General features: G+C 44.6%; 1 protein-coding gene across 1 annotated transcript in view; it reads right to left on the bottom strand.

Annotated features, from left to right (window-relative positions):
* Nucleotides 1–23927, bottom strand: part of NPAS3 (neuronal PAS domain protein 3) — a 695623-nt gene that overhangs the window by 342824 nt on the left and 328872 nt on the right. Inside the window, exon 4 of the mRNA XM_040412178.1 lies at nucleotides 20655–20737. Within this exon, the coding sequence (XP_040268112.1) occupies nucleotides 20655–20737 (83 nt within the window). The remainder of the gene's footprint in view (nucleotides 1–20654; nucleotides 20738–23927) is intronic.

The following is a 23927-nucleotide window of genomic DNA, read 5'->3' as shown; positions in this document are numbered from 1 at the left end:
GTTTAAACGTAACTTTATTCTTTTATGAGTTATTTACAAGTTTCTGACCACTTACAAAATGTGTTCAATGTGCTGCCCATTGTGTTGGATTGTCAATGCAACCCTCTTCTCCCACTCTTCACACACTGATAGCAACACCGCAGGAGAAATGCTAGCACAGGCTTCCAGTATCCGTAGTTTCAGGTGCTGCACATCTCGTATCTTCACAGCATAGACGATTGCCTTCAGATGATACGAGATGTGCAGCACCTGAAACTACGGAGGATTCAAAATGGCCGACTTCAAAATGGCTGCCATGGTCACCACCCATCTTGAAAAGTTTCCCCCCTCACATATACTAATGTGCCACAAACAGGAAGTTAATATCACCAACCATTCCCATTTTATTAAGGTGTATCCATATAAATGGCCCACCCTGTACAATGCACCACTTAGTTCCCCCTCATTATATATATAATGCCCCTCTTTTTGCTCCCCGATAAAATAGGGCTCATTGATTACATTTTTTGCCGGTCACTATTCACTGGCCGTTAAAGCCATGTGAATGGCCCCATAGACTTCTGAAAAACGGTCGGGTAAATGTGGCCTAAGACTAATGTATCAAAAGCCAGTCTTAGGCCTCTTGCACACGATCGTATGTATTTTGCAGTCCGCAAAGAACGGATCCGCAAAAAATACAGATGACGTCCGTGTGAATTCCGTATTTTGGAAAAACTGTACAGCTGGCCCCTAACAGAACAGTACTATCCTTGTCCATAATGCGGACAATAATAGCACATCTTCTATTTTTTTGCGGGACAGAAATACGGACATACGAAAACAGAATGCACACGTAGTAACTTCCGTTTATTTGTGGACCCATTGAAATGAATGGTTCTGTATACGGTCCGCCAAAAAATGGAACGGACACGGAAAGGAAATACGTTTGTATGCATGAGCCCTTCTAGTTCTACACTAGGGTTCGAGAGCTCCAGCAGCACATATGCTGAGAACAGGCTGGACAAACACCGATACATGCAAATCTGTCCACCTGAAGAAGCTCCTGTCCTCAACACAAAAATTGATTTACAGCTTCCACCAGCTCTCGCCAGTTTTTCATGCCAATTTTGCATCCGAGTGCACACATCCATTTTCTGGATGTACCGGTATATCCGTTTTTAACGCCCAATTTGCATTTGTTTTGTATCCATATTTAACAGCTGTTGCATAGTTACATAGTTAATACGGTTGAAAAAATACATGAGTCCATCAAGTTCAACTAAGGGATAAGTGGGGACGCGAATCCCAGAAGGAAGTGAGACTCAGATTTCTACACTTTTTCATAAGCATTAATGTTTTTTACTTTTAAGAATTCGTCTAAACCCTTAAAACTGTCCACTGTTCCTGCTGTGACCACGTCCTGAGGAAGTCTATTCCACAGCTTCACAGTTCTTACAGTAAAGAAGCTTTGAGGCTTCTGGAGACTGAACTTTTTCTTCTCCAGTCGGAGGCAGTGCCCCCTTGTCTTTTGAGTGCATTTTACACGGAACAGCTTTTCGTAGTATTTTTTGTATGGCCCATTTATATACTTGTACAGGTTAATCATGTCCCCCCTTAGACGTCTCTTCTTAAGACTAAATACATTCAATTCTTTTAATCTTTCTTCATAACTAAGACCCTCCATGCCCCTTATCAGTTTAGTCGCTCTCCTCTCTACTTTTTCCACTTACTTGGACTGGTGCCCAGAACTGAACTGCATATTCCAGATGAAGCCACACCAAAACTTTGTAAAGTGGTAATATTACATCCATGCCTCTTTTAATGCATGACAATATCCTGGTGGCCTTAGAAGCAGCTGATTGACATTGTATGCTGTTAACAATCATTAACCCCTTACTGACCAGCGGCGTGCATGAACAGCACTGGGGGGACTTTAAACTCTTGCTGACGCCGCCGTACATGTATAGCAGATGTCGGGTCTTTAAAAATGGTGCCCGCTCCGGAGTGGGCAGCAGACAACTGCAGCTAATGTCTGCAGTAATGCCGAACGCTTACATTTAACCCCTCAGATGACATGGTCAAATGTGACCACAGCGTCTGAGGGTTAAAACCCGGAAGGTAAGGAACAGAGATCGGGGAAGGTGTTCTTTGTAAGTAATGAGGGCTCATGCACACGACTGTTGTTGTTTTGCGGTCAGTTTTTTCCCCCTTTGATTTAAGTCCTCTTCCGTTCCGTTATTCCACAAAACATATCTGTATGGTTATCGTATGCGATTTGTTTTTTGCAGATTGGAAACGGAAACAGTAACTTATTAATCACCAAACACAAGAGTTCGGACCGTGATTTGCAGACAATAATAGAACATGCACTACTTTTTTGCAGAACGGAAATACGGAAACGGAATGCACACAGAGTACCTTGTTTTTGCGGACCCATTGAAGTGAATGGTTCCGCATACGGTCCGCAAAAAAAACTAAAACAAACTGAATCGGAAATAAAATACATTCGTGTGCATGAGCCCCTGACCCTGTACTAGGCATCCACGTTTATTACTTGCATATTACAGTTGAGGCCAGCAGGTGGCAGCACTGAACTGTAATATGGTGATTTCTGTATAGAATAATGGAGCAAATTCCATTATTCCACAAAAAAAACGAGGCCTCACGCATCTACGTAGACATAAGTATAAAAAGGTATGGGACTCACAATACGGCGATGACAAGAAAACATTTCTTTTTTCAAAAGTTTATATTTTTATATACAAGTGTGATATCGCCATAATTGTACTGACCTGGAGAATGAAGAGCATAAGTTGTTTTTACCACATAGTGAATGCTGTAAAAACAAAACCCATAAATCTGTGGTGGAATTGTGTTTTTTTTTTCCAATTCCACCCCATTTGGAATTTGTTTCCATCTTCCCTCTAAATTGTATGCCATATTAAATGGTGGTTTTAGAAAGTACAACTTTCCCATAAAAAGCAATCCCTCATACGGCTATGTGAATGAAAAAATTAAAAAGTTATGGCTCTGGGAAGGCAGGGAGCAAAAAGCAAAAATGGAAAATGCATTAGGAAGGTAATAAAGATGGCGCCCACTTGCAAGCGCGTCAGGGGCCATAGCCCCATAGTGCCTGCTGTATGGGAACTATAAAAAAAAAAGTGTAAAAAAAATTAATGTTTTTAAATATAAAAATAATTTTAATATAAAAAATCAAATCACCCCCCCTTTCCCCCAAATTAAAAAATAAATAAGCATAAAAAACACACATCAAGGGCATTGCCTCGTGTGAAATCTCCTGTACTATTAAAATATTAAAATATTTATCCCATACGGCAAACAGCGAAACAGAAAATAAGTCAAAATGGCCAATTCAATGGTTTTTGGTCGCTTCATCAATAAAACATACGGATCACCCCGCAAAAAAAAGAGCCCTCACACAGCTCCATAGACATAACAAAAATTTTTTTTTTTTTTTTTTTTTGTATTAAAACGCAAGAGACATGTGGCTATGTGAATCGAAAAAAAATAAAAAAGCTATGGCAGGGAGTAAAAACAAACAAAGTGGTCCCCATAGTGTCCCCACCGTGTGCTGTCCGCATCTGTACTTCCGTTCCGCAGCCCAGTAAAAAAGATAGAGCATGTCCTATTCTTGCGGAAAAAAAGCATTTCTATCATAGGGCTGGCCGAGTGCGTTCTGCAAAATGCGGAACGCACATGGCCGGAATTCGTGTTTTATGGATCCACAATTTGCGGACCGCAAAACACATACAGTCGTGTAAATATACCCTTAATCAAATGAGAAAAAGCAGAGAGCAGAAAGAGAGACGTAACCCCTGTGATACCATCTTTAATTGTCCTACTTGTTTAATGTACATGTATATCGCTATGACAAACCCATCTGCTGTATACCGCCGGGCAGCTCAGTGTCCACATTTACACAGGGTCTGCACAGTCTCATAGTTCTCGTCTAGTTTCTGGGATGACTGGCCCTAGAGGGTGTGCAACATGTTCTAACATGGAGACTAGATTGTGAGCCACACGGGGACGGTGGGAGTATGTCTTGTGCCCAGCACTGTGGAATATGTTATATAAATTAGACATCATATATAAATGTTAGGTGCAAGCTGATGATATACCTACTTCAGGATATGAATGTTTTATTAAAGCAGGCCTTGGTTTTCCGTTCTTTTGTGCCTGTAAAGTCATAGGTTTGGTTAACGGGTCATGGTATTAGCCAATTTGTGTTCTTTGATACTTCACTTCACAAACAGGTCTCTGTGCTCTGACCGCGTGTGGATTTAATAGCCGTGCAACACGGAAAAATTAAGTAATTTTAATTATGCCTCCAAGTTATTTACTGCAATTAAGACCATTTATCATATGCAAATTAGTGCAAACGGGTCTCATTAGTTAGTAAATTACTCAATATGAGCCGAACAATGTAGCACTCCAGTTTGTAATGAAAAATCCCTGTAGAGGCGAGCAGGATCAATTAAGCTAATTTGCATATGCAAATATATTCACTTTTGCCATTTTTCTATCTTTAGTTCGGTGATTTGGGATGATTTTCCCTTCCAGGTGCTATTTTGTTCTGCAAATCAGCCCCCGCTGTGAGGATATGGTGCAGACCTGCCGGGTCCGGCGCAGGAGAGGTGCAAGTGATGCAGGGAACAGACGTGATGCGGTAAATTCCCTACAGGCTATAAAGAACTGAGGGAGGGGGGGGGGATGCCCCCTGGGACATTCATCTCCCAGAGATCAAGTACAGTATAGTTTTCAAGCAAATTAACAGACAAAATCCAATACAACTGATAAAATCCAATACAACTGAACACAGGATTTGCCATCATCAGAAAATGATACAGTGTGCCAATCAGAAGAATTCCAGATCATTACTAACGGATCCGAAAAAAGGGCTTTCCATTTGTATACGGATTTCCGGATCCAGCAGGCAGTTCTGTTGCCAGAACTACCTGCCGGAATTAAAAAACACTAGTACTAGTACCCTAAAAAGTGCATGAATCTTATAGTCCACAGTCAGGGTGGTCCAGCCATGCCAGACCCCCGACTGCTTCTGCAATGACAGCTTGTGTTTTCCATGGGGTGTATGCATCTGAGCTGTGTTTGTATGTCAGCTATCTAGCAGAGCTGTGTTTGTTAGGGCTCTTTCACACTTGCGTTGTCCGGATCCGTCATGTACTCCATTTGCCGGAGGTGCCCGCCGGATCCGTAACACCGCAAGTGAACTGAAAGCATTTGAAGCGCCCCATGCGCATGGATGACGTGATCCATGCGACACGTCATCCATGCGCGTGGGGCGCCCTGACGTCACTCTGAAGCGCCCCCGGAGCCGCACGGACGGTAAGTATACTGCTCCCCCGCTCCCCACTACACTTTACCATGGCAACCAGGACTTTAGCGTCCTGGCAGCCATGGTAACCATTCAGAAAAAGCTAAACGTCGGATCCGGTAATGCGCCGAAACGACGTTTAGCTTAAGGCCGGATCCGGATTAATGCCTTTCAATGGGCATTAATTCCGGATCCAGCCTTGCGGCAAGTGTTCAGGATTTTTGACCGCAGCAAAAAGCGCAGCATGCTGCGGTATTTTCTCTGGCCAAAAAACGTTCCGTTCCGGAACTGAAGACATCCTGATGCATCCTGAACGGATTTCTCTCCATTCAGAATGCATTAGGATTCTTCCGGCATAGAGCCCCGACGACGGAACTCTATGCCGGAACAGAACAGCTCAAGCGTGAAAGAGCCCTAAGGTGTGTATGCAGCAGTGCTGTGTGTAAGTTACTGAAATTGGCCCTTCCACTTCATATTAAACCACCAGGGAAGTGTTAATAAATAGAACATATGTTGTCTAGATCTGGGGTGCATCTTTTGGTCCAGTGCTTCTTATAGTGTGGAAAATATGGAATTTAACGTGTAACTTTCCCACATGGAAATTTATCCACATTTACCCATATTTACCTTTCGTTAATTAATTCTGGCACCCTCACATTTCATCACACAGATTTAATTCTAAGTAAGCTTATTTCACACAAGCTATAGGGAGTGAGTCAGGGTCTGTTCAGGGAAAGAAAAATGGTTTTGCATGCAAGTTTAATCAGTTTTGTCTGCTATTACATTCAGTTTTTTTCCACCTACTGTAGATGCAATCAGTTTTTGATGTGTTTTTCACCCGTGTAAAAAAAACTAAAAAAAACTGTTGAACACTCAACATCTCCTAGCCACCACAAGTGTATGCTTTATTCTATCCAACAGCCAGGATGGGGTATAGGAGTACAGCCACACAGTCTTGGAGGCTAAAATCAGGAGTGGATGTTAAAAGGAGAGAAAGTGTAAAGGACTGTAATGGTGCGGAACCCCAAACAACCAGACAGAGTTTAAACAATGGTGGATTTATTAAATGACGGCAGTACAGTCCAGGTCAGAAATCATATGCAGGTAATCAATCCAAATAATAACTTGTGCAGGAAAACTCAGAAGGGACAGCCAGACCAGGCCAAAGTTCATATGCACAGAAATAGTCTGTGTAACGTAGTACCTAGGGACGAGACATTTCCAGGGTCCGATCCGAGGTCCAACACGAGACAAACTGTTCTGCATAGAAGTTTCCCACAGGCAAAACACTGACCAGGCAGGGAGATCACCTCTCAAACACCTGCTAGCCAATCACAGACTGCCATGTGCCTATTCCTCATAGGCCATATGATTATCCCAATCCCTGACACTTGTGCGGCCTTGGCTGGTCATTGATCACTTAACCCATGCCTGCCCTCTAATCTACTAGAGTTTATGTACAGGTATATTCCCCGTCAGCGGCTAGCGTAGCGAATAAGATGCGCGTACGTTCGGCCGCGTGACCCTTTGCGAATCTCCTCTCAAGTGTGCACGCGGACGCTCAAGCGGCCCAGCATGGATACGCGATCACGTCGGCACGGATACCGGAACCGCGTCCACCCGCAAAGGAGTCGGAACCGAAGATTCCGCAGGCACATGCGTGACCTGTCCCGCTACTCCAATGTAGTCCCCCGCAGGCCGAGCCCCACAAGAATTCCTGGGGGCCCCAGTGGACCGCAAAACAGGAGAGTGTCTTAGGCTACTTTCACACCTGCGTTCAGGTGTCCGCTCGTGCGCTCCGTTTGAAGGAGCTCACGAGCGGTCCCGAACGCAGCCGTCCAGCCCTGATGCATTCTCAATGGAGGCGGATCCACTGAGAATGCATCCGCCTGCCAGCGCTCAGTGAGCGGACACCTGAACGCTGCTTGCAGCGTTCGGGTGTCCGCCTGGCCGTGCGGAGGCGAGCGGATCCGTCCAGACTTATAATGGAAGTCAATGGGGACGGATCCGTTTGAAGATGACACAGTATGGCTCAATTTTCAAACGGATCCGTCCCCCATTGACTTTCAATGTAAAGTCTGAACGGATCCGTTTGCATTATCATGAAAAAAAAAAAAAAAAAAATTATTATTTTTTTTTTTTTTTTGTTCATGGTTATGCAAACGGATCCGTTCTGAACGGATGCAAGCGTTTGCATTATAGGAGCGGATCCGTCTGTGCAGACACCAGACGGATCCGCTCCTAACGCAGGTGTGAAAGTAGCCTTACAAGGACAGATACAAGTTCTACTCTTTCTTTGTCTTTCATTTACTCCTGGTTTTGGCTTCCAAAACTGCATGCAGAAACCTGACCATGTGGCTGTACCCTAATCATATGCCGTTATATGTAGACTCCCTTTCCTGCCCTCCTAGCGGTGATGGCCGCCTGTGGGACTTTATCAATCACAGGCAGATGCCTGGTTTAAATGTCAGTGCTGGGGCTGCAGCCATCCATTCATCTACCAATTGATCAGAGGTGTCGGTGAAAGAGCAATGCTGACTTAACCCTTTCCTGAGATGACACATTTCATTTAAATCTGGGTTTCAGAAGAACACATGCACAAATGCTTGCTTTCTCATCAGTCAAACGTGCATGCACACACACAAATGTTAGACTCCTGTGAGCTAGCCATATCCGTGCTAGTGATTAATTAGCATCACCTAAATGGACACTAAAGTCTGAAAATCCATAAATAACACAAGACATTCAATCCCTGCTACATACACAGCTATGACTGCAGGATGCTCCACAAACTCCTCCAATAAGCAGTTTTAGGATACTTTCACAGTATGCCTGCCGGATCTGGCGAGCCGTGTACAAATAGAAAGCTTTTTTTTCTGGATCCGGTAAAATACCGGATACGTCTCACCCGGTATTATCTGGAATAACGGATCCGGTATTTAAATTTTTCAAAGACCAAAAGCCCTGCGCATGCGCAGAACAGAAAACCGGATCCGGCGATGCGGCAATTTCCAGAACACTTGGTACTGGATCCGGCATTAATACATCTCTGTGAAAATTAATGCCGGATGCAGCTAGTGCGGTATTGTTCCGGGATTTTGTCCGGTCAAATACCATACAAGGGACGGAACGGAAGACATCCTGATGCATACTGAACAGATTGCTTTCCATTCAGAATGCATTGGGACAAAACTGATGCGTTTTTTTCCAGTATTGAGACCCTTTACCGAATTTCAATACCGGAAAACAATAACGTTAGTGTGAAAGTAGACTAAGAGAGATCTTAGGGCTCATGCGCATGACTGCTGGCTGTTTTGTGGTCTGCAAAACACGGATACCGGCGGCGTGCATCCTGCATTGTGCGGAACGGAAGGACCGGCCCCTAATAGAACAGTCCTATCCTTGTCTGTAATGCAGACATTAATTGGACATTAATTGGACATGTTTTATTTTTTTGCAGAACAGCCATGGGAACACGGAATGCCCAGGAAGTCATTTCCATTTTTTTAAATGTCCCACGAGACTTTGAGCCCATATATTTAATGCTTTACGGAGACGAATCTCCGTACAGAATTAAAAAGAAGTTTGGAGCAAAGCGGCTTCGGATTTTGAATGCGAAGCTCACTTCGCTCATCTCTACCAGATACGATGAATTCTAGCAGGCCGTTCCTCTGCCGGAACACCCTGTCGGATGGTTTTAACTAGGGATGAGCAAATCAACTTCGGATGATTCGCATAAAACGTTGTTTTAATATCGTACGGAGCGAGCGCTCCGTACAGTATTAGAATGTATTGGCTCCGATGAGCCGAAGTTATTACTTTGCAAACTCTTGCGATACTTCGCATAATAACTTCAGAAATTGATTTATACTGTAGAAAACCACTTCTGAACTCGGATTCAGTTCCAAGGTACCACTTGTTACTGAACCCGAGTTTGGGAAATGGGGGGGGGGTCAGAAAACCAGTCAGTATCTGGTGTGGCAACCATTTGCACATCTCCGTCGCATAGAGTTGATCAGGTTGTGATTGTGGCCTGTGGAATGTTGGTCCAGTCCTCTTCATTATCTGTGCGAAGTTGCAGAATATTGGCAGGAACTGGAACATGCTGTCGTATACGCCGATCCAGAGCATCCCAAACATGCTCAATGGGTGACATGTCCGGTGAGAATGCTGGCCATGCAAGAACTGGGATGTTTTCAGCTTCCAGGAATTGTGTACAGATCCTTGCAATATGGGGCCGTGCATTATCATGCTGCAACATGAGGTGATGGTCGTGGATCAATGGCACAACAATGGGCCTCAGGATCTCGTCAAAGTATCTCTGTGCATTCAAAATGCCATCAATAAAATGCACCTGTGTTCGTTGTCCATAACATACGCCTGCCCATACCATAACCCCACCGCCACCATGGGCCACTTGATCTACAACATTGACGTCAGCAAACCGCTCACCTACACTACACCACACGCGCTGTCTGCCATCTGCCCTGAACAGTGAAAACCGGGACTCATCAGTGAACAGAACGCCTCTCCAACGCGCAAGACGCCATCAAATGTGAGCATTTGCCCACTCAAGTCGGTTACAATGACGAACTGCAGTCAGGTCCAGTCCCCGAGGAGGACGACGAGCATGAAGATGAGTCTTCCCTGAGACGGTTTCTGACAGTTTCTGCAGAAATTCTTTGGTTATGCAAACAGATTGTTGCTGCAGCTGTACCGGGTATCTGGTCTAAGACGATCATGGAGGTGAACATGCTGGATGTGGAGGTCCTGGGCTGGTGTGGTTACACGTGGTCTGCGGTTGTGAGGCCGGTTGGATGTACTGCCAAATTCTCTGAAACGCCTTTCGAGACAGTTTATGGTAGAGAAATGAACATTCATTGCACGGGCAACAGCTCTGGTAGACATTCCTGCAGTCAGCATGCCAATTATACGCTCCCTCAAACGTTGAGACATAGTCATGTCTGGCTCATATCCTACTTCTATACACCTGAATATTACTGACAGGAATAACACCTCCCCCCCTCCCCTACCAGTTTAAGGTCATTAATGATGTGTTATTTTGTCAATGTAAGAGATGTTCTTTCCTTGCTCTTATGTGGTATAAGAAGAATTTATAAAAAGATCTCTATCAGGGTGAATAAGACCTCACACTGTCCCTGCTGCTCTGTGCTTTGTGCACACAGCAGCATGGAGCTTATCATGGCAGCCAGGGCTTCAATAGCGTCCTGGCTGCCATGGTAACCGATCGGAGCCCCAGGCTTACACTGCTGGGGCTCCGATCGGAGGAGCAGGGGAGAGGGGATCCTGTGGCCACTGCCACCAATGATTAATACTGGGGGGGGGGGGCGCACTGCGCCACCAATGTTTTTACTATTGGGATGGGGGTGGGGGGCGCACTGCGCCACCAATGTTTTTACTATTGGGATGGGGGGCGCACTGCGCCACCAATGTTTTTACTATTGGGATGGGGGTGGGGGGGCGCACTGCGCCACCAATGATTAATACTAGGGGGCTTGGGGGGGCGCACTGCGCCACCAATGAACACAAGTCTCTCATTCATATACAGGAGGCGGGAGCTGGCTGCAGAATCACATAGCCGGCTCCCGACCCCTATGAACGGTAGCTGCGATCCGCGGCACCTAAGGGGTTAACTACCGCGGACCGCAGCTGCCGTTCATAGAGGTCGGGAGCTGGCTATGTGATTCTGCAGCTCCCGCCTCCTGTATATGAATTAATGAAAGACTCATCTTCATTGGTGGCGCAGCGGCCACAGCCCCTCCCCTCCTCTCCTGCTATTGGCGGCAGCGGCAGCAGCAGCACAGGGGGAGGAGACTCTGCTTCCTTCTCCCCTGTGCTGCGGAGGGAACACAGAGAGCGCTGAGAGCAGCGCGTTCTGTGTTCCCAATACGTTATCGGAATATCGGCAAAATAGATGCTGATACCGATAACGTTCAAAATCCTCAATATCGGCCGATAATATCGGCCAAACCGATAATCGGTCGATCCCTACCTGTGAGGTGGGATGGATTATCTTGGCAAAGAAGAAGTGCTCACTAGCACAGATTTAGACAGATTTGTGAACAATATTTGAGAGTAATGGGTCTTTTGTGTATGTAGAAAATGTTTCAGATCTTTGAGTTCAGCTCATGCAAAATGGGAGCAAAACCGAAAGTGTTGCTTTTATATTTTTGTTCAGTGTATATATACCCTCTGTATACAGTGCTGTGATACTGGCTGATAAGATAGAACAAGATTACAGTGACTGCTGTGTGTATTAATACTGTATTTTCCCCCTTACAGATTTCTTTTGTTTTTGAACATTTGTCACACTTAAATGTTTCAAACAAATTTGAATATCAGACAAAGATAACCTGAGTAAATACAAAGATGTTTTAAAATGATGATTTCATTTAGTAAAGGGGTTGTGTCACTTCACTAAATGGCATTTATCATGTAGAGAAAGTTAATACCAGGCACTTACTAATGTATTGTGATTGTCCTTATTGCTTCCTTTGCTGGCTGGATTCATTTTTCCATCGCATTATACACTGCTCATTTCCATGGTTACAGACCACCCTGCAATCCAGCAGTGGTGGACGTGCTTGCACACTATAGAAAAAAGCACTAGCCCATGAGTGCTCCTACCGTCCTGGCCACTAGAACAGTCGGCTCCTGTTACCCTTAGGGCTGTTTCACACGAGCGGATGCCGTGCATGACATCCGCTCCGTGAATGACAGCCAAGACCCGATGCAGACTGCAGAAGCACGGAGCATTAACATGACTGATAATGCTCCGTGCCTCTCTGTGATCTCTTTACTACGAAATCACAGTGAGATAAAGTTGTCATTGTGATTTCGTAGTAAAGAGATCACAGAGAGGCACGGAGCATTATCAGTCATGTTAATGCTCCGTGCCTCTGCTGTCCGCATCGGGTCTTGGCTGTCATTCACGGAGCGGATGTCACGCACGGCATCCGCTTGTGTGAAACAGCCCTTAGTGTGTCTGGTCTGCTGACCATTGTAATAACCAGTAATGGTGCAGGTCGTCACCTCATTAAATGTACCTATCCAAATAAAAGTATCTCCTGTCATTGCTCTGTTGAGTCCTGCCATGCTTCTTGTTCTGCTATATTATTTTAAAGTATTAAAGTCTTGCCTGCGACACACACACACAAACACATACAGAGAACTCTGCTATACACACACAGCACTGTCATATACACACAGCTCTACTACACACACATACAGCACTGCTGGACATCTGCAGTTCTGTTACATACATACAGCTATGCTACACGCATATAGGGTTGCCACCTGGCCGATAATTCACTGGCCAAGCAGGTAATTCACTGTCTGTGCCAGTGCCGGTATATTTTTTTTTACCGGTAATAATTATTGCCGGTATTTTCAGATGTGGTTTGCACTATTACTAATGAGTGCTTCTATTGTCTTCTATTACTAATGAGTGCTTCTCATCCATTTCATGTGAGGTGGGGAACACTCGTTGCTCACTGGAAGCACAGGACAGAACCGCTCCAGCGTGATGACATTTCACAGGTCCTTGCTGCTACAAGCTGCGATGCCAGGAGTGTCCCCATTGCCTGAAAGCAGCACGACAGGTGAAACGTCATCACAGGTCCTGTGCATCCAGTAAGCAGCGAGTGTTCCCCATGGTGCGATCAGAGTTTTAATGGGGCATTAATAATACTGGGGCCACTAATGGAGACATTATTAATACTGGGGCCACTAATGGAGACATTATTAATACTGGGGCCACTAATGGAGGACAAATAATACTAGGGGACACTAATGGGGCATTATTAATACTGGTGGCCACAAATGGGGCATTATTAATAATGGGGAGGCCTAGTGGGGGCATTAATTTTACTGGAGGCCACTAATGTGGACATTATTAATATTGAATAAGATTAAATTGTAGTGGCTCAACCAATCGAGGTAGCAATGGTTAGGTGCTCACCCACCGACTACCCCTAATCGGATGAAGATAAGATAACAATTTGCGTAAATGAAAACTGGGGGCACTCGACTAACTGGCGCCAGTTAGTCGAGTGCCCCCAGTTTTCCTTTACGCAAATTGTTCTCATTATTAATACTAGTGGCCACTAATGGAGGCAGAATAATACTGGTGAGGGGCACAAATGGGGGCATTATTGATACTGGGGACCACTAATTGAGGCACAATAATACTAGGTAGGCAGTAATAGGTGATTAATATTATTGGGGGCCACGAATGGGGGCATTATTAATACTAGTGTCTACTAGGGCTGCACGATATATCGAAAAAATAATCGAATCGCGATAATCGGCAAATGCGATATGGCCCCCGCGATATGAAGGGGCCCCGCGCACATAACTGGCTTTGTGTGTAAAGTATTTTACTACTGTCTGAAACAAGCTCTCTCCTATTGATAAAATGGCCAGCCTCTGTACTCACTTTTACGATGAATGCACTGCAGCGAGCGGGCGGGGCGGCCGGCACGTGACTGACGTCACTTAGTCAAGCTCCTGCTTCCTGAATTAAGTGGGAGGAGCGTTACTAAGTGATGTCAGTCACGTGCCGGCCGGCCAGCTCGCTGCCGCTCGCTGCAGTGCATTCATAGTGAAAGTGAGTACAGAGGCTGGCCATTTTATCAATAGGAGAGAGCTTGTTTCAGACAGTAGTAAAATACTTTACACACAAAGCCAGTTATGTGCGCAGTTTAGGACACATGAGGGGACACATAGGGCCATGAGGGGGACCAGCATAAGGTGCTATATGTGTGCTGGCCCCTCTCATGGCCCTATGTGTCATAGCACACATCCCCTATAACAGCGCCATTCACAGATCCACCCCATAACAGCGTCATCCACAGGTCCCCCATAAGTGTCCTCCACAGATCCCCCATAACAATGTCCTCCACAGATCCCCCATAACAGTGTCCTCCACAGATCCCCCATAACAGTGTCCTCCACAGATCCCCCATAACAGTGTCCTCCACAGATCCCCCATAACAGTGTCCTCCACAGATCCTCCATAACAGTGTCCTCCACAGATCCCCCATAACAGTGTCCTCCACAGATCCCCCACATAACAGCGTCCTCCACAGATCCCCCACATAACAGCGTCATCCACAGATCCCCACATAACAGCGTCATCCACAGATCCCCCACATAACAGCGTCATCCAAAGATCCCCCACATAACAGCGTCATCCACAGATCCCCCACATAACAGCGTCATCCACAGATCCCCCACATAACAGCGTCATCCACAGATCCCCCACATAACAGCGTCATCCACAGATCCCCCACATAACAGTGTCATCCACAGATCCCCCAAATAACAGCATCATCCACAGATGCCCCACAGATCCCCCACATAACAGCGTCATCCACAGATCCCCCACTTAACAGCGTCATCCACAGATCCCCCACATAACAGCGTCATCCACAGATCCCCCACATAACAGCGTCATCCACAGATCCCCCACATAACAGCGTCATCCACAGATCCCCCACATAACAGCGTCATCCACAGATCCCCCACATAACAGCGTCATCCACAGATCCCCCACATAACAGCGTCATCCACAGATCCCCCACATAACAGCGTCATCCACAGATCCCCCACATAACAGTGCCATCCACAGATCCCCCACATAACAGTGCCATCCACAAATCCCCCACAACAGTGCCATCCACAGATCCCCCATAACAGTGCATCATCCACAGATCCCCCATAACAGTGCATCATCCACAGATCCCGATAACTATGTCATACCCAGCCGCGTCAGCGGCTCATATGGGAAAATCCAAGCAAATAGACCTCTAGCACAATTCCCTTAAAATATTGCATTGCATATCGTTATCGCAATTTTTAGGGCCCTAATCGCAATCGCACAAAATTCCCATATCGTGCAGCCCTAGTGTCTACTAATGGAGGCAGAATAATACTAGGGGGCACTAATGGGGGCATTAATATAACTGATTGCCATTAATGGGGGCATTATTAATGCTGGAAACATTATGGTGACATTATGCAGAAAGTCAAAATGGATTCTTTATTTTCAGCATCCATTATGTTCCTTTTAGATCATTTTGTGTCAGTTCCGTCCTCCTCGCAGGACTTTTTCTACGGTTAAAAATAAAGGATCTGACTGAACTGACACAAATGGATGCAAAATGAGCACAATGGATGCACAAAATAAAGAATCTGTTGTTTTTTTTTAATATCTTTTGGTTCTTTTGATGGATCTTAAGAGCGGAAAACAAACCGGTGATGTGAATGTGACCTAAACTGTTTACTTTCCTACCCCATACACATTGACATAGTGCAACCAATTACTTTAAATTACACTCCCCCTCCTCCACCTATCACCAAGTGCAGGTTTCTGTCAGCACCATGCCACAATCCTGCCCCAAGTGTTTTTACAAACCAAAATATGGTCACCCTAGGTTTCGCACTGATCAATGGCCCTGGGCCCCTAGTGAGAATCTGGCCAGATCACACAGGCTGAGGACCACTGGGCAGCAACAATAGACGTCTGCAGCCACACAACATATTGTATTGTGTTTCAGGCATTATGGAGGGGCTGGTTTGTTTATTTTTTCCCTTCCTTTGATAATCCAGCAGGTGGGTGGCGCCCCCTATTGGTGATTTTGAACCGCGCACCACCGCCCATTTACCGGGTGCTTTTAATCAGCAGGATTACATAGTTGGGTCCTACTTTGCCGAGATTGTAGGCTGTTTGCCCAGGAGAGGCATGTGTTAGAGTACGTCCCGTCTGTTGGAAGCCACCTTGTCGCCGGTAGATGGGCCTGACATATTTTTGATCAATAATATGCGCAAAGACCTTCTATTTAACAGTGATTGTAGCAACCAAGCAGTTTATTTTGTAATTATCGTTTGCTTATATCTTTGTGCATTTGATAATCAGTGTGCTGTTACTTGTAGTTTGTATTGTACTATGCTCAGGATAGGTCATCAATATCAAATAGGCAGGGGCCCGACACCCTGCACCCCTGCCGATCAGGTGTATGAAGAAAAAGTTGGGGTTGAGGGAGAACGATGCTACACCACCCACTCACCAGTGTAGCATAGAGCGGCTCCTTCTACACTCACAGTCAGCACCCACAATGAAGCCCATAAATGTACAGTGTGATGTGAACAGTACCAAGCCTGAGGGGCGCTGATCAAAGGCTTCTGTCCACAGCAGCTCCTGTGCAGAAAGGGGTCCAGGCTTAATGGCTCCTGTGCCAAGCGGTTCCAGCTGCTTAAACACGGGGGGGGGGTGGATTCCACCAGTGTCTAGTAGGCCAGTGGGTAGGGTGGCCACTGGCTTCACCCCAGAAAGCCGGACCTCACAGGCCACGCCAACAAATTTATAAGCCACGCCCCGGCTCCGTGAAACCATGCCCCCATCGCTGGCAGGAAAAAAATGGGGGGAGAAGAGCAAAGACGTTTCTGAGGGGAAGGTGAGCTGGGTGTAATGAACCAGCGGGTGAAAACCCACTGTGCTACTGATGGTATGTACTCTGAAGGGGCGTGACTAAGCAGCTACCTGGACTAAGGGTAGCTGCCAGGTGCCACCCCAGAGCCGCACACGTACAGTAGCAACTGGTCAGGAGGATCAGGAAATACCTACGAAGGTATCTACAGTAGTACAGGCATGACAGAAACCAGGAGTAGACAGGACAGAGTCAGAAGCAGTTACATGTGCCGCAAGCAGTGGGAGCTAAGCGGCCCCAGGCAGAGCTGAACAAGGATAGCGATCCCCCCCCCCCCCCCCCCCCCCCCCCCGGGGAAGCCAGGAACCCACTTCCGCAGGCGGACAAACAGACATGAACAGAAGCAGAGTAAACTGCCACAAACAAGAACAGGAACAGGCATAAGAGAAACAGATGCAGATAAAGCTCTGCTAGACTATGGACAGAACATGGCATACAAACAGAACGAAAACAACACTGCAGAGCAAGGCGGAACCACATCAAAGTATTGCAGACAGAACCCCAAGGATCAGCAGCAAGGGGCAAAACAAAGTATAACAAGACAGAACAGAACAAGCAAGACTGACCCAGAAACACATGGATCACAGGGAGGAGCAGGTCAGGGAACCAGAACACAGCGCAAGGCTGCAGTACTGGGAGTTTCCCATGGCAACCAGGAACACAGAAACAGAAAAACAGACACAGTCAAAGGGGCACACACGTACACGGGCAGGTTCACACTAATACCGCAGCCAGCACGCAGCCCCTAGCAACCAGCAAACACAGAGACCTGCCGCTAGTACGCAAGGTCATGGTGAACTGCACCGTGACACTGGGGGCTGCCCTTGGTGCTTCTCGCCCCCTCAGTCAGCTACAGGGAGCCATGTCTGCAGCTCCAGTGACTGACTGGGGGTGAGAGAAGCCTCAGTCCGTAGCACAGAGCTGCTGTCTGAGCATGAGCTACTGAAAGGGTGGACATCCCTGTGTCCGTCCTGACCCAGTGCTGGACGGAATACAGGGAGCCAGAAAATCGGACTGTCTGGCCTAAAACCGGATGTCTGGCCACCCTACCAGCGGGGCAAAACGCAAAAGGACCTTCACACTGTTTTGTCCTGGGTATTTTGTGTATTCAAAAAAGCTGATGCCTTTGCATTCTAACTCAGGTGGGAGAATCTTTCCACAGGACATCTATTAGCCCTGTACTCCACAAATCTGTCCTTTATGGAAGAGTAGCATGAGAAGGGGTAGAGTCTTACAGAACAATGCACTGATATCTGATGAAACAAGAGCAAAAAAAAAAAAAGACATATCAGGCGATTATGATATGTTTTGTTGTTTGTTTTTTTGTATGTTTGGATTATGGCTTTAGTTCTCCTTTAAACCAGTCCTGCCCTGTCTTCACCCTTAACCACGTTCCTTCCACAGGAGATCTCATCTTACCAAAAGAACAAGAACACCTAAAGCTATTTACATGTCTCTCCATGCAATTTTATTAAGTATTTAAATTAAGTGCATATCCAAGAGACCGAGGTTACAGAACAAGAGATTTTGCTTGCTGAAGAGTGGGCAAACAAACGTCACATGAGCAAGCGTTTGTTGCTTTATACGACAAAAAAAACATATTGAATGGAAATGAGGATTAAAAAGGACCCAGAAATCACATAGAAAACCTTAAAGAGAATCTGTCGGCTCCAAAACACCCAAAACACATGCTAAGTCTAGAGAGGACTCCTTTGCTCCCGTACATAATGGAGAGGACTCAAAGAGGAGTCCTCACAATGCCTTTTTCGTCAGAGCACTGCATCAGAATAACATTTACACAACCGAACTTGGCTTTACTTACACTTCAGATTTCCTTTAAGGCTTCTCTGGCCACATTCACACTACTACAGTTTACTGGCTCACAACTAGAAGAACACCTCTGCATAATGAATATATTCCGAGGATATTTATCTATGCTTTTATGGTCGCCCTTATGTAAAAGTGACTTTCCCAAGATGTTCATCTAATTCACTATTGATTGGTTATAGCTAACCAACATTTCATGGTAAGTACTTAGTCAAGACTTGGCTCCTCCAGACAGAGAAGGCACTGCTAGCTAGTACAAGTCGTTTCAGTCCTTGCAATGTCAATACCACTTCATTCTCATCCTAAGGAACATTTGTCACTATATATGAATGTAGAAACATAAGGATGGGACACAATGATGGGTGCCCAATATGATATCCTAGTGCTCAGTAGAAGCCTGGTGGAGGCATACACATCTACCCAAAAGGATTATACAGCTGATAGTGCATGCTATATTCATAAAAACGTTATGGATGGTACAAGATGGTCACATCAACTATCACATGACTGTCCCATCTACTAGTGGATACACATAAATGTGCATTGATCTGTACATACAAAAAGCTGAAAACTACTAGAAAAAGCAAAAAGCTCCAAGGAATAGAGGGATTTTTACACTGAAATTGTCAATCACACGGCCTCAACAACAATCCGGTCCAACAGAGCAGCACATATAATAAAACGACCATTACAACACAGGAAGAAAATGATGACACTACTTTGCATATCTGCACATTTATTGAGGCCGGACGATCCTTTTGAATGTGTAAAACTTAGGGGGCATTCACATGAGCATATTTTTGTTCTACATCTGATCCGCTTTTTTTAGCGGATTCACTTCAATGGCGCCACAAAAGTATGTATGTATTTCCACTAAACAGAACATGTCCTGCTCTTGTCCATTTGCGTTAAATAGTGCGGGACCTGCAGAAGGTGAAAATGCGACATCCGGAATGTGCAGACCGCAAAACGGATATGGTCGTGTGGATGCTCCCTTAATTAAACTATGACCCATCAGATGTAGGCAGTAGTACCTTGTGTAAAATGAAATAATTACTGCTTTGCAAAATATGAAACAATGACAGGCTGACATTGAGACTGTACCATCATCAGGTGCCACTTCTTCTCTGCACAATAATGATCACAGCTGGATAAAGCAAATGCAAAGTAAACCAACAGAAACAAAAGAAACGTATGGTCCAGGCAAACATTGCCCATAATGACAATTAGGCAAAAACACACATAGGAATTTTTATATTATTTCGCTTATTCCACTGGGAAACTAGTACATCAGTGAAAGAAAAGACAGAACAAAAGGTGCATTTTACACTGTCTCTAGTCACTGGTAAAGTTATCATTATGCTACATATGCATTGGACACACTGCCAGCAATGGCCATCTATATCTGAATCATTCCCCAATGCACATTGATAAAAAATAATTTTAACTTAGACCAACCACTCCCAATGATGAAGATGCGCCATAAGAAAAACTATTTTAAGACACTAAAACTGCATTGAAATCTAATATAAAAAATATAATCATGCAGAAAATAAGGAAGTTCACTTCAGTAAATGGCATTCATCATGTAAAGAAAGTTCACACAAGCCACTTACTAATGTATTGTCCATATAGTTCTAAGAGAAAGCGCTGGCTTATGCACACTCCTGCAGTACTGGCCACCAGAGGCTGGCACTTTTTCTTATATCGCAAGCACAGCCACAGATGTGGGATTACAGGGTGATCGTAACCGCTGGATAAGAGCAGTGTTTAATATGATGGAAAAATGAATAATCATAATACATTAGTAAGTGCCTTTTCTGAACTTTCTCTACATGATAAATGGCATTTGCCGGTGAGACACCCCTTTAACTCATTTTACATGGTGATATACGTTTTGTGATCACATACAATAATTGCATTCTGATCAAGAATCACAGGATCATTATGTATTTTCAGTATTTGATATAAAACATGTTTTGTACCTGTAGGATGTGACTCCCAAGATGAGAATCAAAAACATCAATGGCCACAGAGCTAGGGCTTCTTCTCCTCTGGGATCCTATAACTGAAAAAAAAGGTTCTTTAGTAAAGACTGAGTCTCACATTTCCAATATCATAAATTCCATGTATCTTCTGCAAAGACTCACAGTCAAAAGTTCATGGTGGACCGCATCCGTTAAAGTCCATTCAATTATCAAAGTGCTAGGCTGTGAGAGTTTCAACGGCCCAGTGCTCACTATGTGCTTTACTACACAAGGATTTGCATGGAGCACAACTGTACAGTATTTCTGTTCAGTCTGTATAGTGTACATGTGACTGACAATTCAGAGATGTCATTAGTTACTGCCCTTTAACTGACTCAATCCTAAAGGGATTGTCCCAACATAATAACTCAAAATCTGATCAGTAGGAGTCTTATCGCTGGGACCCCCACCAATCACAAGAATGAAGTCCTGTATTCCTTAGAGCAATGGTCACACAGCTAAGCACTTTCTATGGGACTGCTAGAGACAGTATGGCGCTCAGTAGTCCTATGATAATCAATGGAGCAGCAGCGCATGTGAATCAATGTTGTTCCATTCACTCCTGGGACTCAGACCTATCTGACAATTATGAATATGTGAGCAATATGCTATAAATGTCCCAGATGGGACAACCCTTCTAAGAAAATAAGGACAAATCTGCAGGAGTAAGCCAGATTCAGTTTCCATTCAGATTTACATCTGCGTGTGGATAGCAAACCTAACTGTAGAAACCAGTGTCAGGCAGCTGCTGCCAAGGCCAATAAGATTAAGGGGTGCATAAAGAGGGCCATAGATGCCCGTGATGAGAACACAGTCCTGCAACTTTACAAATCGCTAGTCAGACCACACATTGAGTACTGTGTACAGTTCTGGGCTCCTGTAAACAAGGCAGACATAGCAGAGCTGGGGAGAGTTCAGAGGAGGGCAACTAAAGTAATACCTGGAATGGGTGAACTACAGTACAAGATTAGGGTTATTCAGTTAAAAAAAAACACGACTAAGGTGCGATCTAATAACTATGTATAAATATATCAGGGGGCAGTAGAGATCTATCCCATGATCTATTTATCCCCAGGAGTGTGACTGTGATGAGGGGACATCCTCTGCGTCTGGAAGAAAGAAGGTTTGTACACAAACATAGAAGAGGATTCTTTACGGTAAGAGCAGTGAGGCTATGGAACTCTCTGCCTGAGCTGATGCTGAACCTCATTCTATCTGTTCTGCTTTACAAAATCAACTAACCCGCAAGAAAAAAAACACTCACGTTTCTACATAGGGTTATTGCCAGCATTGTGCAATTGCAACGTTTCTTCAATCGTGTTTTTTTTTTATGTGTTGCATTATAGCAAAACCATTTTATGGCAATAATGCCATTTTTACACAAATGAAATTAAACACAAATTACACCATAGACAGAAATATTACCGCTTTTCCTGCATTGTTCTATTGGTGGTTTGGGGGAGGAATAATCTAATTACAAGTTTGCAAAAGGTTCTTTTTGAACATGTGTTTTTAAATGCAAATAACACAGTAGGCAGACATCTTACCAGCCTTTCCTACATAGTTATATTGGTGGTTGGGGGTAATCTAACTGAAACATATGTGTTAATATTAAAGAAAGGACTTTTTTGAATCTGCGTTTCTAAAAGCAAATAAAATAGTAGACAGAAATCCTACACTGCAATATTCCCAAAGTAAATTGTTAATAGCAGCGATAGTGTTTGTCAAAGGGAAAGGGCATGTCATTGAAATTTTGCTATAACTGTTCCATAATTTGTGTGATTGACTACCAAACTGTAACATTTTATTCAGGAAAATCTTGAGTTTTCATTACGCCTCATACTAAAATAACTAGAATATGGAAGACTTCAAAACTAAAGATCAAAGCCTTGTCCTACAGAGCTAGAATGTGAACAGATGTAGCACCAGCTATCCGGTCACAAGTAGCAGTAGCAGGCCACAGTTCTCCCTGGCTCCTAAAAGGTACAACATTATTATTGAGGATAAAGAAGAGATTGGGAACTGGATGGCTCAATCATCCACTCAGCCACAGCAGGATGACGTGAAGTTCACCTCTGTGTCAGACACCAAGCCAGGGGTCATGACATGATGCAAGGGGAGCAGCGACAAGTGATTGGCTGCAGCGGTGTCAGACAGGAAGTTTACATTGAGGGACCCTAGACCATTCGGAGAGCGAATAAGCCAGGACCCAGCACTGGGTATCAGATAACTATGATCACCAATGTGGGTCCTGCCAGTCTGAGAGGTGTAGATATTAGTGTATCCCTGTGAAGGGGTATTTCCATCATGTCAAGTGCCCTATTAAATATGTGCCTATTAATGTTATGACTGTGATGATGGCCACCTTCATTCAATATGCCAAATTCCTCCTTTTCATTCTTTTCTGCATACTCTTAGGGGTTACTGCCACCATAGTGACACTGCAGCAATGGTGGCAGGGATAGTAGGAGCACACATATGCTCCTCTACCTCTATGGCCATCACTCTGCATTGCAGCAGTAATCAATGGAACAACTCCTGGACATGTGCAGTAGCTAAGGAGGCGTTCAGTAAAGCGATCCCAAGCAGCCGCTGTAGATGCTGCAAATAGACTTGTTAGCTATAAGATGCATCGGGTGGGTGCGTGTATGGTCAAGAGGTGTCAGCAGTACATCACTTGCCAGTACTGTCAATCAAAGTGGATGGTACCACCCACACAAAGCACAGAAAGAGGGGAGAATGGGGGGTGGGAGAACCTTTTTAAGGTTTGGACAGTAAAGTAATGATTTTCAAATTTTCCATGAAATTGCACTTTCTTTAGCCTTAAGCAGAGACCATGGCAATTTCTTTTTCATTATTTTATGACAATTGCTGACTTTGGGGGTCTTTTTTAATAAGTTGGAAAACTACTTAATTGAAACTTTCTTCTTTCAATAATAGGGTATAGAACAAATACAACAATCCTTTAGTCCGTTGGTATAAATTACTTTGGCCAAATGAAAGAACAGTGCCATGTAATTAGTGTCAATAGTCATCTGCCACGTAGTCCTGAAGACAAGTAACTGAATATAGGTTTGCAGTTGAAAGTGCATGTAATCCAGTAAATGAACATCTAGTCCTTTGGCAGCCACCATTATTCAGTGATTTAATATCCATGTGCTGAGTTCTGAATCCTCCGTCGTTCAGCAATTGGTTATCTGTGTTCTGAGACTCCTGCAGTAGTATCTGAGT

Source organism: Bufo bufo, chromosome 11 (assembly GCF_905171765.1).
Source record: "Bufo bufo chromosome 11, aBufBuf1.1, whole genome shotgun sequence".
NCBI classification, from domain to species: Eukaryota; Metazoa; Chordata; class Amphibia; order Anura; family Bufonidae; genus Bufo; species Bufo bufo.
The sequence above is the reverse complement of the archived record's forward strand: the minus strand, read 5'-3'. Positions and strand labels throughout refer to the sequence as shown.